At 55.2% G+C, this 17663-nt stretch overlaps 1 protein-coding gene across 4 annotated transcripts in view; it reads right to left on the bottom strand.

Moving 5' to 3' along the window:
- Positions 1-1385: 1385 nt before the first annotated feature.
- Positions 1386-17663, bottom strand: part of Mpped1 (metallophosphoesterase domain containing 1) — a 77730-nt gene continuing 61452 nt past the window's right edge. For all 4 annotated transcript variants that reach the window (XM_020174180.2, XM_074084637.1, XM_074084638.1 and 1 more), the window contains 3 exons: positions 8718-8833; positions 5514-5627; positions 1386-3630 (listed from right to left, as the gene is read on the bottom strand). In XM_020174180.2, coding sequence (XP_020029769.1) covers positions 3512-3630; positions 5514-5627; positions 8718-8833 — 349 coding nt within the window. In that variant the 3' untranslated portion in view covers positions 1386-3511. The remainder of the gene's footprint in view (positions 3631-5513; positions 5628-8717; positions 8834-17663) is intronic.

Raw genomic sequence — 17663 nt, 5'->3', positions numbered from 1 at the left:
GAGTGTACACTGGGGGCTCAGAGCCTCATTCTGAACCCACCCACCTCTGCCACCTCCCTCATCCAGGGGAGGAGCTCTTGGTGGCCCACTTCTTGCTACTGTCTCTATGGAACATCTGTAGGGGGAGGGGATGTGCACAGTAGTAGAGCGATTACCTAGCATGCGAGAGGCCCTGGGCTCCGTCCTCATCAGTGCAAAAAGGAAAGAGGGAGGGAGGGAGGGCAAAGAAGGGGGGGAAAGAGGAAAAGAGAAAAAGAAGCACGCAGTTGGCACGGCCATGGGAATCGGGCACTTGAGCAGCCTGCAGGGTACGAGCCTGCATGGGCCACAGCCTCAGAGGGGCCTTGTCCCGACCAGGAATCCTGCTGGGGCTCATGCTGGCATAAGCAGCAGTCAGTGAGAGTCCCTCAAACTGAGCAGTTCTTCATGACCCACAGAAGGGGCCAAGACCCAGTACTGCAGGCTCCTGTAAGGCTCTGGGACAAGTGCCATCTAAGACCAGGCGAGAGTCACAGCAAGGTCGCGTCTGCCCCATGCAGCACCTCCTACCCTCTGCACACCTTCCTGGGAGACTGCCCCACTCCATGACTGCACTTGGACCCATATCATCTCCACAGACGATGCTCCTCCTGCCGGCCATCTACCCACCGGGCCGCTAGACATCGGCCCCTTAGCTCACCTGGTCACCTACAACTCCTGAGGCCCAAACAGAACTCCTTCCCTTCCTCAAACCTGTTCTTCCCGCTCCAGCGCTGTTCATTCGTGACTGGCAGCCAGCACCCACTGCCTTCCTCCACTTGCCCTCCCAACCTCAGCTCCTAAACCTACCATCAGCACCTGCGTTCCTCTGGTCCAGGCTAGGCCCTGAGGGGAAGGTGGCGCTCAGTGGATGTTTGTGGGGTGGCTGGAGAGGCAGATAGCTTGGTGGGTGGGTGGGTAGATGGACAAACAAATGAATGGGTATGTTCAAGTTAAGTCAATGGGTGAGTGAGTGACTGGGTGGATGGGTGGTCGAATGGTTGGACAGATGGACAGATGGGTAATATAAATGGCAGAACTTTTATGGCCAGGGTCCTTTGACACTGGAGTCATTATACCCACCAGGGCATTTCTTGGACAATGCCTGGACCTTTTATTTGTCAAGGGTTGGCTTGAACACATCGCTTCTGGGAAAAGTCCACAGCTAAGGCCTCTCAAGGCTCCCCGGGAGACCAGCCCAGACTTGCTGTGTCACCACCTCTGAGCTCTCCCAGCAAGGGAAGGCAAAACAAGCAAAGGCTGCAGCTGTGGACATGTGCACTCTGAGCAGGAGTCAGGCCTCTGCCACCACCTGCCCACCAGAGACCCAGGGACACCCACAGGAAGAGGCACTACGCAGACCTTGCTTTCTTCTTACAAAGACTTTATTGTCTGACATGCTTGACAAAAAAAATTACAGCCACAATCAAGTTATGCCAAAATGATTGAGGAGCACGCCGTCATCTTTCATACCTCAAGGATTTTTAATGAATTTTCTCTTAAAGTAACAGCTGCCTTCGTAACTTCTTTTCCACATAAAAATACACCATATTCTGAAGATACCTAGGAAAAACATTTTTTTTAAGTTCATAGTTCTTGGTCCGCATAGAAATGGAGACGAGGCCACACGCAGGGGCCTGTGTGTTCCGTGTGCCACTCTTGTCACATGTCAATGTCCCCAGCCACGGGACTCCTGCAGCCCCATGACCTGTGCAGCCCAGCCAGCCTGGCCAGCACAGTGAGCCGCGGGACTCCCTGGAATGCGGCCTCATCCATTGTGAGCCCGGCTCACCAACCAGGCAGGAGTCTGTCCCCCAGGACACTGGGATGCTGGGCTCAGAGGTCGGGATTCCTCAGGGTTCAAGGGGCTCTCAGAGCCAGTTTTGAGCAGGACCCTTCAAAGCTAAATAAGAGCCTTGGGCACATGCTACCTTGAGTTGTCTGAGTGATGGTAAAGTGATGGCTGTGAAGCCAGAAACCGAGGTTCAAATCCTGCTGCTGCTTCTCATGTGCTACGCATCCTCAAGCAAATTACCTCACCTCTCTGGTCTCAATAGCCTCATCTCTAAAATGGGGGACAACAGTACCTACCTTGCAGGACTGTCTGCAGATAAAACAAAATTGTATCTGCAAAAGGGCTGGGGCCAGGGTGAGGGAGCAAGGCCCTCCTCTGAGGCGCACAATGTAAAGAGGGAACAGAGCCACCGAAATCAGGACAAGTAATGCTGTAAAAAATCAAAATGAATACCAAAAATAACCAAGGATGAATAAATTTCAGCATTTTAAACAAGAACAGACTCGGGCCCTGCACGTGCCTGACCCTGCCCCCCTGCTAAGCTAAGCCCTGGTCCGGGTCCTGCTGGCTCCTCCCCCTTAAACATGCGCCCCGCCCCTCCCCCCCCCCACAGTCCTAATTCAAAGAAGACCACTGCCCAAGGTGGGGCTGCCAGAGTCCAGAGCCAGCGGTCACTGCGCCACCTCCCGGCAACCGGAGGTACTGGTCAGCGAGGATTTGAACTCTTTAGGTGTCTGTCCTCTGCTGTGTGTCTGTCAGACAGAATCCCAAACAGCAGGGTAAATCACACCAAGAAACATTGCTCCACTCATTGTGGAACAGTGATGAGAAACGTGGGGTGCACCTGGTTAGGTTTAAAGGGATGCATGTGTGCACACACGCACGCTGTGGGCCTGCAGACCCTCCAGCTGTTGTATTCTGCAGAGCAGCACAGGACCAAGGATTGTGATGGAGAACCTTCCAGCAGGTTCTGGGCACTCAAATGGCACATTCTGTAGAACCCACTTCTCCAAATCCAGGCCCTGAGCAGCTGCCTGGACGCTCAGGCCACTGTTCAAGGTGAAAGTGTGCACAGGAAGAAAAGGGGAAACCATGCAAGGCCAGTCACTTGTGGGCCCAGCAAGGTGTGGTCCAAATTCCTGAGATGTCCCCGAACGCTCCATCAGAGGGCCTCTGCCACAAGCAGGCCCCTCTCCTCTCGACCAGGCAGGAGAGGAAGGGCCGTCTGTGCCCAGGCCACAAAATCTCCCATCCACCCCAGCCCTGGGGCTCACAGCCACACAGACCCTCAGACAGAGAGACATTTTGTGCAGGAACTTCCAAAACCCATCCAAAAGCAGTGGCTTCTCAAAACCAGGGGGTGTCAACTGAGCAGGGTCAGGATTTAGTCATTTCCCAAGCAGGACGGGGTCGTGAGTCTCTTACTGTCTTTTACCGAGGTACACACAATGTACACGCAGAAAACAGAAGTAGTGCAGCACCCCTGTGGGCCAACAGGCTCCCAAGTGCAGGTGGCAAAAGGCCAACAGTCAAGGTCGAGTTCCTTCTTCCCAAGGCCTCAACCCATCACTGGCTGTCCCATGGCCAGACAGGCCATCTGGGCTGCTCTGCAGAGAAGGGAGAGGGCCGGGGATCGGTGCTCTTGGCCAGTCATATGGAGCTGGTGCAGGCGAGCAGAGCTGGGGCAGCGGGGAGCAGTCAGGAGTTCCGGGGCGTGGGAAGGTCGATGACTATGGGTGGGTTCACAGGCTGGTAATTCACAGTGCACACGGACGCGTTCACATAGGTGGTGGTCCCGTCCGCCATGACACCATACCCTGCAAAGTAAGCACGCACTGTCAGGCCAGGACCTGCAGCAGTGAAGGAATCTTGCGTGTATGGTCGCCACGAGGCACTTGGCTACCATGGGCTGAATATGTCTGGGGCAGACTTCTGCAGCTCTCAAACCCAGTCCCTTCTTCCGTGAAATAAGAGGCCCCAGGTCTGCCATGAGCAAGAGACGCCATCGTCCCCCAGGTACAGTGCTCGGCTGGGTGCCTGGCACACAGAAAGCGTGCAGTAAGTCACCACCCTCATCACCATCCCCATCGTCACCATGACATCATCGTCCTCACCACCATCCTCATCACCGCCCACGTTATCATCAACACCATCACACTGTCAGGATCAGTTGTCACCACCACCACTGTCATCTTCACCACCCTCAGTATCATAGCACCATCATCACCATTACCATCACTGCTCTTGTCATTGTCTCATGGTCACCATTTTCACCACCACCACCACCACCACCGTCATCATCATCACCACTATCGCCATCTTTTCATCGTAATCACCATCACTGTCACGGTCACATTCTTCCTTCCCACAATACGCTCTTTCCATTGTCTCTACCTGTTAGAGTTCTCCCCACCCTTCAGCTAGATCACCTCCGCACCGGAAGAGCCATTTCCCTCTGCTATGTGGACCCCCAGCTTCGGGAGCCCCATTTTGCCTATACAATGGTGCAGGATGTGATTTCGGTCAAAGGCAACCTTGATGGCCCTGCCCACACACGGAGGGACAGAGAAAATGGCAGCCAGCATTATTATCCACAGCCCAGGAGCCTTCCCATAGGCTCTCGGATTTTGCCTGGGGTTGCTTGTCTGCTGCCCGGAAGCACAGGAGCTCTCACAGTGGAGGGGTCGGATGGCTCTGCCCCCTGAGCATGTCCTCCAGGACCTCAGGGAACAGCCTTAGGCTTGTTTGCTTCTGAGCTGGAAAATGACCTGCGGTGGACCAGGCACGTGTAGAGGCCCAGGAGCCCTGGAGCGCCACAGACAGAGGTTCAGCAGGATGGGAAACGCCCCACTCCAGCAGCAAAGTGCTTCCTGGCAAGGAGGGGACTGGGAGGCCTTGGACAGGTGTTCAACAGGAGCAAAAAGACGTGTCCATGTCAAACTGCTGAAACCAGGCTCCGGTGAGGATGCCTGAGGTCTAATAAGAAAAGTGAGTGAGCAGGGACAGGTAAGCGTGTGGCAATGTGGCAGTCAGGACCGGAGCTCAGGTTACCCCTCACCATCATGGCCCACTGCTCAGTGTGGAGCGGACATCCGGTACTCTGCGCCAGTCTCGGGACGGAAACCATTGTTACCGTTATCTACACTGCCACCATCACCACTATCGTGCTGACATGGAACGCCAGGTCTGCATGGGTGTGGCGGTGAGAAGAGGGGGCGGGGAGTGGTATCCATGCCATGCCATTGAAGCCTGTGAGGCAGACAGGCAGGCCTTCCATATTTATTAAGCACCTACTGTATATCAGGCCCTGGGGATATGAGTGACAATATAGGCACCAGCTTTAAGGAAATCAGAGTATGCCTGTTCTATGTCACAGTCTAAGTGTTTCCTTCTCTGAAATGCCCCTGGCCATCTCCTAAAGGATTCCCCAGACTAGAGGTGAGGCAAAATTGCAGGGCTCCAAAGACAAGACCCCCTGAGTCTTGCGGGATTTTGCATTCATCTTCCCGTGAGTGAACATCTCAGGGGTCGGCCACGTGTGCACGAGGCCTCTACAGAGGGCACAGGAGAAGTGGGCCATTTCCCTTCTGGCTGAAGATGTCAGGGAGGAAGGCGGTGACCAGGCTGAAGGGAGGCAGATGGCCCCTCTGAAGGGCCAGTTAGGAGCCCCAGCACGGGAGGTCCCCCTCTACCCACTGACCTTCATGGATGTGGCCAAAGACATGCAGCCGTGGCTGGACACGCCTCTGCACCGTGTTCAGCAGCTCCACGCAGCCCACGCGCTGCATCTTCTTGGGGACCCAGTCCAGGAAGCCTGTGCAGGAAGAAACGGGGCAATGATGGGGTCCTGGAGGGCCCAGCTCCCAGCCCCTCACATTCCAGGCAGCAGCCCGTGCAGCCTGGGAGACACAGTGTTCTGAACTGCAGCCCTCGCAGCTATCCCACAGCAAGCAACCAAGCCCTGGCCTGCCTAGGCCCTCAGGGTGGAAGCCCGATTTCCGGCACCAGCAGGGGCACACGGCCGTCCTCCTCTGCAGGACTGTCCTGAGCCTCCTCCAGGAGCCGCAGGTGGGCCAATCACCAGGGTGAGACACTCATAATCACTGGTGTCCTCAGACCAGTTGTGTTTGTATGGTCTCAAGGGCAGCATCACCTGGACAAGACAAGCAAGCTGACGCCCCAGGCACAGCAGAGCCTCCATACAGCTGGGGAGCGAGTGCCCATCTCGGAAACTTTCCAGACAAACCTCTCAAAATCAAGACAACGAACTTCTTCAGTCATTGCAGCCCAGCTCCCATGGCCGTGCTGTGTCTGCTCCACCACCAGCCTCCCGGAGCCCATATGGCGGCTGCTTATTATCCTCCCATGGCTACACACACGAAGAATAATTGATTACTCCAAGCGCACAATTAGCTTCCTCTCGGCCTCTCTGTTTGGGTGGGTGAAATGCGTTCTGCAACTGCCAGGAAGGGGACGGGGGAGTTTTGACTCAACGCGTGAGGCGGCTGCAGCAGACACGACTTACAAATGAGATGGATGAGAGAGAAGGAAAGAAAAGCAGAGAAGAGACAGGAAATGGGCAAGAAGGCTTAAGGAAGACACCCAGGTTTAAGCCCCAGGCTTGACTGCTACTGCGACCTTGGACAAGTGAATTAAGCTATCGGTGCCTCAATTTTATCCAACAATTAGAAGTGCTACGCCAGGCCCTGGGATCTCACGTGCGTAAGGCCCGTCCTCACCCTGCAGTGTGTGTGCTGCAAAGGGGTTGGAGCTCCTCAGCCGTCCTGGCATCTACAGTGTAGACATGAACGTGGGGAGTACCTGCAGGAAAGCCTGGCACACACGGGCATCCCTGAACCAGTCGTGTGGTGTATGAGCAGTGGCCAGGGTGGGACATGTAGAAAGTAGGAAGCCAAAAGAAAGTAGATGAATGGATGGAAGGAAGATGGAGAATGGTTATGGATGGATGGGTAGATGGATGGACAGACGGATGGATGGGTGGGTGGATGGGTGGATGAATGGGCGGAGGATAGATAGAAAGATGAATAGAGAATGGAATGGATGGATGGATGATGGATGGACAGATAGATGGAAGGATGAAGGCTAGATGAGTGGATGAATAGATGGAATGGATGGATGGAGGATGGATGGATGGACAGATGGATGGATGAAGGATAGATGAGTGGATGAATAGATGGAATGGATGGATGGATGATGGATGGACAGATGGAAGGATGAAGGATAGATGAGTGGATGAATAGATGGAATGGATGGGTGGAGGATGGATGGACAGATGGATAGGTAGATGGATGGATGGGGCATGGATGACAGATGAATGTAGAGGGGAAGGGAAGGAGGGGAGGAAGAAGGAGATGAAAGCAGAAGAGAGGGAAGCAAAAAGAAGAGAAGAATGAAGGAGCTAAGGAAGGAAGAGAGGAAGGATGAAGAAAAGGCGGGAAAGAGAAGGGAGGGAACAGAACCCCTTTGCCACAAAGCCACACTATAAGCACAGTGGTCAGGAGGCCCTGGGTGGGAGGACTCAGCCTGTTCACAGTCTTGCTGTGCTGCCTGGACCCTGGCAGAATCCCAGGCCTGAGGGCTTCCTCCATTGGTAATGAGGTAAAGACCCTCTTTGGGCCACTGGTAAGGAAGGTGGGCACCCAGGGTACAGGCTGGGTAGGAGCATGGGGTGGTGAGAGCACCTACCTAAAGAGGCGTGTGAGCTGTGGACTCGGGCTGGGATAGGCCTCAACCTAGGGAAGAACTTCCCTCTGATGCCCTGCCCTCTGCCCCGCTGCCTCCCCCAGACCCAGATGCAACTCTGATGTCCCCTCTTCTGGAAGCCTCTGGGCCTCCCCAGACAACATAAATGTTCACTCTGCCCCCACAAGCTTTCCTCAGCCCTGAACATGTCCCTCTGGGTTTGACCATTCCTGAACATTCTATTCCCTCCAGGAAAGCAGTGCATGGTGCTAATCCCTGAACCACATCACCCAGCACAGGGGCAGCCCCAAGCACAGAGGCAGTGATGGCAGGTTCAGTAGAGGCAGCTGTGGAAGCAAGTGGTTGGTCTGAACCAGAATGCCAGGAGTTTGATCTTTGTTCTAAAGACTGAGGGAGCCACAGAGGGTTATAAAGGGATGACCTCATAAGAGCTCATGCATTGAACTGACTCCTATTCGTATGAGGAGAGTGCACTAGATGGGGCAAGACTCAGGGATGCAGGTCCAGTGAGGAGACCACAGTGGTCAAAAGAGAGAGAAAAGACACTGGACTGGACCAAGGAAGGGGCAACAGCAACAGAGGAAGAGGAAGGAGCTGAGAGACAGGTTAGGGTTGGCGAGGAAGGAATGGCTAGTGGACAGGATGTGGGGTCCCAGGTGGGAAGCCACTAGGTCCAGAGGTGGTAGCAGTGAGTTAGGGCCTCAGCTTGGACTGGAGTGGTGGGGTGGGGCAGAGAGGAGAGATGCTGACAGGTGGATCCACAGCCCCAGGGGCAACGGATGGGTTGGGGTCAGGGAACTGACCCGCAAGCATCTGACAGGTGAGTGCTGCCTGAATGGAGCCCATGGTGGGCCCTGGGGTGTTCAGAACCCAGGACTTGGTCTGGAGAGCCAAGGGCCTGAGTCCACCTTGCCCCATGTGAGACAGGCAGGTGACGCCAAGCTTGCTGTGCTGTGGTGAGCAATCCGGGACTGTCCACACAGCAGGTGCTCAGGAAGTAAAGGAACAATGGGGCACCTTATCCCCAGTGAAGACCCAGCAACTGCTCTCAGAACATCCCATTCAGAGTCCCTCTGACAAGCCAGGTGACCTCAGTGCACAGCCCAGCCAGCCCCTTTCTCCTCCAAAGCCCCCACCCATCCCAGGCAGGCTAGCAGGGGTTTGGGCTAGCAGTTCCTACCCAATGGCGGTCCATGGGTTATCAGGATGTCGACGCCTTCAGGAATGAGATTCCATTTCTCCAACAGGGCTTGGCCTCGGGGAAGGTTAAAGCCCCATCCATAAAACCAGGGCTGCCTAGAAAGAGAAGATGGGTGCTTCAGAGAGAGCCAGGGGAGTGTGAGGCGGTCACAGGAGAGGGGAGCAGCCCACAGAGCAACAGTCATCAAGACCACCTTGGTGCCCAGAAAGTCAATTGAGATGAAGGTGAGGATTTGCCAGGACTTCTGTTAGCATATTGACCAGCTGAGGGCTGGTGGAGCCCAAAGCAAGAGAGGGCAGATCCCAGAAAGAAGGTGTTCATACCCAGCTCCACCAGCAGCTCCCAGTCAGGCAGTCCACCACCACCAGCACCATCAATACCACCAACACCACCACCATCACCACCACCATCACCATCACCACCAACACCAGCACCAGCACCATCAGCATTCTTACCACAAACACCACCACTATCATCACCACCACCATCACCATCACCACCACCACCATCATCACCACCACCACCACTACCACCAGAACCATGACCAATACCAACAACACCAGCACCACAATCACCATCACCACCGCCACCACCACTGCCACCACCACACCACCAACACCATAACCACTATCACCACGAGCACCAGCAACAGCACCCCAGAACCAACACATCAGTACCATCACCATCACCTCTATTGCTACCAGCATCACCAACACCATCACCACCACCAGCACTACTACCCTCACCAACACTGTTACCACCACCACCATCGCCATTATCACCACCATCACCACTACTGTTGCTATCACCACCATCACTGCCACCATCACCATCGCTATGATCTGAACACCGCCAAAATTCCTATGTTGAAATCCTAACCCCCAAAATGTTTTATCAGGAGGTGGGCATTGGAAGGTAATTAGGTCCTGAGGACAGGGTCCTCATGAACTGGACTAGTGCCCCTGTAACAGAGCCCCAAGAGAGACCTCAGCCCTTCTACCATGTGAGGAAGCGAGACAGTGCCCGAAGCAGCCCTCACCAGACACAGAATCCGCAGGAGACTTGACCTCGGATGTCCAGACTCCAGGACCATGAGAAATAAATTCTGTTGTCTATAAGCTGCCCAATTTATGTATTTGTTGACACAGCAGCTGGACAGACAACAAAACCATCTCCGCCATCACTGTTGTGGGTCAAACTGTGTCCCTTGAAAAGATATGTTGCTAACCCCTGGGACTTATGGAAGTGACCTAGAAATAGGGTCTTTGCAGAAGCAATCAAATGAAAATGAGGTCATACTGGATTAGAGAGAGCCCCAAACCCAATGACTGGTGTCCTTATAAAAGAGAGCCACAGGGAAACAAGACACAGGCAGAGGGAGGAGCACTGTGTGACAATGGAGGTAGACTGGAGTGATGCTCCTACAAGCACCAAGGATGGCCAGCAACCATCAGGAGCTGGGGGCAAGGCCTCCCACAAGGAACTGGCCCTGCTGGCACCTTTCCTGCCCTGAGTACATTTCTGTTGTATATTTGTACATTCCAACGATATAGCCATCGCCACCACCCATTCCCCTCCCGTCACCCAGGACCTCTGCCCTGCAGCGAAACTGGCTTCCTTCTTTCTGCTTTGTAGATGAGGAAACTGAGTGCCAAGGATTGGGGTACAAAGAGTTACCCATATGTTCTGTGCACCTCCCTGGTGCCAGGCCCCATCTAAGTCCACCACAGGGATGGCTCACCTAACTGTTACAGGACCCGTGATGAACGATCCAGACTATTCCCATTGTACAGATGAGGAAGCTGAGGCTCAGAGAGGTGAGAGGCATGTGAATTTGGGCCCCTACATGCAGACTCCCAGGCGGCACCTCACTGTCACTCCCCGGCCAGCACACACTGCGGGTCGGAGAGGGGCTGAGCTTTGCCCTCACAGCCCATCTCATACCCAAAGCTGCCACCTAAATCCCTGCCCTGGCCCACTGCCATTCTGTGGGGTGGCCGACACCCTTGGCTGTTAAGGGATGGTTCTATCCTGTTAGATGTCACCCAGTGCATCTTCTTGGAACCCCATGGGGGAAACTTGCCTTAGTCCCACCCAGGCAGGTTGTGGGTGAGAAGACTGAGACTCAGCAAGGGGCAGGAGGACCCAGGGTGACACAGGGAGCCAGTGGAGACGTCATCTTCAGATTCACACATGAAGCTCCCTACCCAGTCTTCAAGTCTGTAGTGCCACCTCCTGGGTCCTGGGCTTGTGGAAGAGGATAGGTGACCAGCCTGAGGGACTCTGAGTCAAAGGTCCTTTTACTGTTTTAGACACTAGTACAGGAGGAGCAAACAAATGTCATGTGCGTGGCGGTGACAGAGCCTGGACAGTGAACCACCTGTTAATGGGCTCAGGGTTTTACCAACATCCCCAAGCTGAAACCAATTCCCACGTTCCACAGGCCCCCAGGGCCAGAGAAGAACTTACTCAAAGCAGACAGACAGACAGACAGACCAGCCGCCATCCCCCCATGTCCCTGCACACAAGCACTTGATCTTTGGAAGCAGCTGTGGACCCGTGGGCTCCAGAGTCTGTGGACAGGTAGAGCTAGGGAAGGGGCTGTCCCTGGTCCCTCCACTGTGGGAGGAGAGCCAGCTGGTGGTGGCAGCACGAGGGGCTACCAGACCCATGCCACACAGGATCCCCACCCACAGGAAGTCTCCACCAAGTGAGGTGACCAGGCAGCCAGGCTGGGGAATGGCCACTGAGAGAGCAGCACTGGGCAGGGGGCGGTCCCCGGGGCGGGGTGGGAGGGGGCTCCTCCCTCAGACATTCCCACCAGGTCTGCCCTGTCCATCTGCAAAAGGCTGAGGGTTCTGCAGAAAGATGCAGCACATGCACACGTGTACACATACACACACACAGGCACACACCTACACAGAGACACAAATACATGAACACAGACACACACATGCACACATGTACACTACATATAGACACAAGTATGTGTACATGTACACACACGCACACATGTACATACCTACACATAGACACAAGTACGTGTGCACATAGAAACACACACAGGCACACACATGTACATGCCTGTACATACACAAATACATGTCACATACAAACACATACATGTGTACATGCCTACAGACACGAATACATGTACACATATAAACACATTCACACGTGCACACGCCTACACAGAGACACAAATACATGTACACGTACACACATACACATTCACATGTGTACATGCTACACAGACACAAATACATGTATACAAACACACATGTACATGGATACACATGCATGTACACATAAGCACATACAAATACACATACATCTACACATGTAGACACAAACACACACACACATGCACATACAAACACACTTTACACCCAATGCCAAGGGAACCACTGAGTCAGACAGACCTGGGTTAAAATGGCCGGCCTCCTGCCTGTGACCCTGGTCCGGGAGGCGCTCTAAGAGCACTTGGTGAAGCCACCTGAATCCTCAGGAGCTCTGAGCCCCGCCTCACGGGGATGGTGGTCTGCCTCAGCGGGGCACGGAGAGGATCGACTCGGTGGATCCATGGAAAGTGCTTAAAAAAGTGCTGGTTCATTGCCACTGCTATCACATCCCATCCCCCCCACCATCACCTCCGCCACCTCTGTCACCTCCACCCTCACCACCACCACCACCAGGACCATTACCACCACCACATCAATCCCCTCACTACAACCACCATTATCATCACTCTCATCACCACCGCCTCCCCATCCCTATCAACACCAGCACCACCGTGGGCCCTCCCGAGTCCCACCAGGTCTGCCAGGGCTTTTCCAGCTGCATTTTGATGCTGGCAACAGCATTTTTTAGCAAGGAGGAAGGAGTGGAGAACACCAGAGTGGGAAGGGACACTTCAGTTGAGGCTATGACTATTAAACAGACCACATCCATAGATCCCGAGCCTTTTCCTGCCCTGGCTCTGGTGGGCACCAAAAGCCCCACTCTAAGGGCCCCTGGGCTGTGCTAGCTGCAATTTACCTGGCTGGACTCTGGAATTTCTGAAGCCTAGTGACAGAGAGGTGACCCAGAGCCTTGCCATCTGACCAGGGCAGATGGGGTGAGCAGGGCGGGGTGCCACAGGAAGGCCATGGAGCCTGGAAGTCACTCAGGGTCCTCCAGGGAGCCCCAGCCCTGCCAGTGATGGGAAACAGAAGAGTGTGTTTCTGGTGCTGGCTTCCAAACACGGACTCCATTTTTCAAAAATCTAATCAAATATTTACAAGGCGGGACGAGGCCTCATCAGTATGGAAAGAAGGAGGCTGTTAGTTCTTATGAGCCACCACAGTGGGTGGCTTGCTAAGAGAGACACTCAGAAACACATCAGCAACCCAAGGGACCCCAGCAGCCAACCATGGGGCACCTCTGCCCACCCAGCTTCCCCCCAGCCAGCACCAAGGAGCTTACTCTGGGGTGACAGTTTCCTGCCTGCTCCTGGAAACATGTGATTATGAATCTTATGAAGCTGAACTCTCAGGGGTGTCCAGAGAAGTTGCTCCATGTCAGTGGGTCACACAGCAGTCCAGAGCAGAGCTGGATGGAGACCAATCTCAACAGCACATCTGATCTAGAACTCTTCTGTCACTGTGGTCTCTTCTTCCCTCCCCACCTCACCCCCCATTTCCCATTGCTCACCACCCCCCAGATGTGGGGCCATGAGACCTTCCAAATGCACAGGTGAGGTGGCCTCATTGCTGCAGGGCCTGGGGGCACAGGGACAGCTGACAACAGAGCATTAGGTCCTGGAAGACCGGCAGCTGCCTTGTCCCCTCTGATGGACAGAAAGGGCACCAAAGCAGACATCAGACATCCTGGTTTTGGCCCTGCTCTCACCACGCCATCTGTCCCATTCTGATGGGATAACAAGGCCGGACATTGAGGGGGGTGGTCCTCCTCACTGGCCACTGCGCCCCAAGGGGAGGGCAGGCTGTGAGGGCGAGGTTGGAGCCTTCTGAGGGCCAACCTGCACATCCGGGAGCCCGGTGGTGGGGAAGAGGTCATGTCCCAGCTTGTATTAGAACTGGGAAGTGGGGAGGCTGAAGCCTGCAGAGAAACTTCCAGAAGACATTTCTGAGCCAGCCTCAGGTAGGGAGCCCTTCGGGGGGACAGATGGATGGGCTGGCAGTGGGGCTTGAGGGGGGCTGAGGGGACACAGGAGGGGCTGTCCTCAAGGTGGAGTCTGCACTGGCCTCCCGGGCTGTTCCCTCTGCACCTGTGGCCAGCGGTCTCGCTCCCTACAGGATGGCCTGGGATTTTGCATTGAAGAGAGTCTGTCCCTCAAGCCACCTGGCCCTCACTGGCCACCAGACCATGGTCTGAATGAAACCCAGGAATGTCAAGCCCGAGGCCACGGGACCTTTCCCACCAAACCTGACATCTTGGCCCGGCCGCACCCCCCTGCAGGCCGAAGTCCTCCACTGGCCTGTCCACTGCCTGGCCCAGGGCACCGCCTGGCCCCCGAGGAGGGCAGCTGAATCAGAATTCAGACTGAGCGATGGGAGGCAGCTTTAGGTCCTGAATTTCTGTCTTTCTGTTCTAAAGGAACCATTGGAATAATTTTCTTACAGAATGATAGTTGCCATGACAACCAGAGCAAATTTTCCTTTTCTGAAACAGATGTCTCATTTAGTTGAAAATTAGAATGTGAACAAACCCATGGGAAAAATTATTTCAAACTTTAACAGAGCGCTGAATACAATGCATTCTCTCTGAGGTTAACCCCTTAACAGCTTTTTTGAACGGTGACGGTAACCTTCGGATCCAGCCTAATTACGCCCGCTTAGCCAATATAAATGACCTCGTGGCCAATCATTAAACGGGTTCCCCCTGAAGTGTGAATTCCGGGTTCCCTCACAGCAGGCGGGGAACGGAGAGACACTTGTCTGTGACAAATGGCAGGATCCGAGCCTGTCCTGCTCGGGGTTTCCGCCTCCCCAAGTAGTGCACAGCAACGGGGCGGGCTGTGTATGCAGTGGTCATTTAATTAGTCACCCCGGCTGCACCCCATTTCCTGGGCCCTATGTTCAAGGGTAGGAAGGCCTGGGGTGCCCCTGAGCAAGCCTGAACCCAGTGATACATCCAGGCCAGGGTATCATGCCTGAGTGCAGGGGACAGGGGCCCTCCCTGATGGGACACAAAGAGGACATGGGGGAGGGGCTGCCCACACAGCTGCAGTCTAAAGGCCTCTCTAGCAGCCGAGCTCAGCCCTCACACCCAAACCAGTGAGGCTGCTGCCAGCACTGACCCCGTCCGTCATACAGATGGAGAAACCGAAGCACAGACAGGGGCTCAAACCTAGAATGCTCACCCAGAGCCCATGCTCTTGGCTTCCACCCTAGAATGATGAAACTCCAACCAGGAACCATACCTCTCGCTGCCCCCTGTGCCAGCCAGTTGCTTCTAGTTGCTCAGTTTATTCTCAGGACAAAGCTGTTGGGAGGCGTGCATTTCAGGCACAAGGAAATGTTAGCACAGAGAAGCTAACCAGTGTATCTGAGGACACACAGGAAGCAAGATCCCAAGTTCCTGCATCCCAGGCTCAAGCCTCGAGTGGCCAGGCACAAGCTCCCCTCTTCAACAGCGGCTTCCTGATGTTCCCTCAAAGGCACCTCTGAGCCTGGCTGGACAGGGAGAAAGAGGCCTGCACCACTCCCATGTTCCCTGCGTGGAACTCCTCCACTCTGAAGCCTTCCATGGCTCTCAGCTTCCTTCCAGACAAAACGGACTTCACAGCCGGGCATGCAGGGCCCCAGACTGACTTTCAATCTATCCTGCCCGGACTCCCTGGGGGGAGTGCTCTCAACAGTTCTGACAGTCACTTTCTGCCTCCTGAGCACAGCCGCCCCACCTCCAGGCTTTGGTGCTGCTGTTCCCACCATCTGAAGTTCTCTTCCCTCCTCTCCTCATCATCGAAGCCCATTATTCCTTAAGGCCTGACTCAAATGCCACCTCTTCCTGCAGTGTCCCATGACCACCTCCCTCCCCAGGCACAGCCCCCAACTCCATCCTACGTTGCTCCTCCAGGACGGACTCCGGTCAGATCAGCCCAGTGTGTCCAACAGAGAGGACTGGGCCCAGGTGGGCTCCAGGGAGGGTTTGCTCAAGGTGTGCGTGAATGAAGGATAAATGAACAATGGAAGAAACCAGCAGGTGCTCAACTGGCAAGTGCAAGAAGTACGTGTTGTGCACCCTCCTGCATCGCCCCGCCCCAGACCTGACGGCCAAGCTCAAGACCGTATCAACAAGAACGGAAATGAGGACACTTGCTGAGTTTCCTGTTCTCTCTCGCTGTCCCAGGAACCTGCCCAGGGGGGATTACATGCCCATTTTACAGATGAGCTTCAGAGGCCAACCCAGACACCAGTGCTCACACCCTTCTGTTGCACCCTGAATCCCAGGAAGGCTCACCCAACCTAGGGGACTCTCCCTGCCCCCCAGGCAGTAATCTCCAAGGTGGGGCCCTGGGGGCCTATGGACTAGAACTCCGCTACCTGCCTGGGCAGCCGTCCTCAGCCACCATGAAAGCCCTTTAGGGGAAAGAAGGAAACAAAGGTCCTCTTAGGGTGGAACTGCTGGGGACCAACTTCCTGCCCCTTTCTCCAGCTCTGACCCTCTGCTGTCCCCATCCTACAGCTGTGGCTCAGAGTGGGTCAGGAGCACAGTGACCCATCCCAGCCTGACATAAGCTCATCCCACCTTGCACCCCACCCTAGAAGCCAGGCTTTCCTGGGTCACTTCAAGGGAGCCACAATCAGAGTGTCTCAGGCGAGGACGACACCTGTCACTGGCCCAAGTCCCTCCTCAGAGCCCCAGCACCCCAGTGAGGCTGTTCCCCATTCTGCAGCACAGGAAGCCGAGCTCAGAGAGGCCAGGGCCTGGCCTGTGGTCCCTGGCAAGTTTCTACCTGCACTGAGACCAGGCTGCGGTGTGTGGACTTCTGTGTCTCCTGGGGACGTCCTACCACGCAACTTCCACCGTCACCGGTCTGACAGCTCTGGCGAGAGATACTCTGCATCCCCACGGGTTGGTTGCTGAGGCCTGGACTGATGGAGGCGGGTGACAGGGCTACCCCTCTGGCTGCCCCCCACCCCCGGCCCCCTCGGCGGGCCTAAGGCTGCTGAGAGGTCAAGGCTGCATGAGCCACACTGTGCCCAGACGCCTGTCACTCACACACCTTGCATGGGCACACAACCGTGGTGGGCAAGTCAGCAGCAAGCAGAGTGGAGCGGAAGAACGGGGTCCTTTGTCATTCCCAATTAATCTCCCCCAACGTCTTTTGTTTCCCTGGGACTCTGCAGCAGCAAAGCGTGGCGAACATTAATCTCACGTAGAATGGCGGGCACGTGTGTGGAGGGCCTCCAGGAGGAGGAGCACAGCGACACCAGCTTCATGTGGACAAGTGGGAGCAGGATCAGAGCAGGAAGGGGCAAAAGGGTAACCCTGGGGTGCGTGTGTCGTGACCGTCGTGTGTGCACACCCGTGTGCGTGCGTGTGTCTGCACTGTATGTCTAGGTGTGCGCGTGTGTACGTGTGCATTTGCACACTTGTGTCACAGGGTGAGCACAGCAAGGGCCCAGAGGCTGAGGAGTTACTTTCCCTGCGTCAGACTCTGTCACAGACGCTGCGTGCCAGGCTCAGAATGCTAAGACTGGTGGAGGCCAGAGAAGGGACAGAATGGCAATGGAACCATGCACAGCTGACAATCTGGGTTCCTGGGGACCCCTGAGCTGCAGTTTGTGCTGCTGGCTTCCATGTGGATATCACAGAATGCCTGGCTTCCTGGGGGGGGACCCAGGCCCAAGTGGACTCACACCAATCCACTGGAGCAGTTTTCTTGCCACCCCTGAGCTGCACCTGGCTGCACTTGGG

This window comes from Castor canadensis, chromosome 8 (genome assembly GCF_047511655.1).
Source record: "Castor canadensis chromosome 8, mCasCan1.hap1v2, whole genome shotgun sequence".
Taxonomy (NCBI): Eukaryota; Metazoa; Chordata; class Mammalia; order Rodentia; family Castoridae; genus Castor; species Castor canadensis.
Note: the sequence above shows the minus strand (reverse complement) of the source record. Positions and strands in the feature narration are given on the sequence as shown.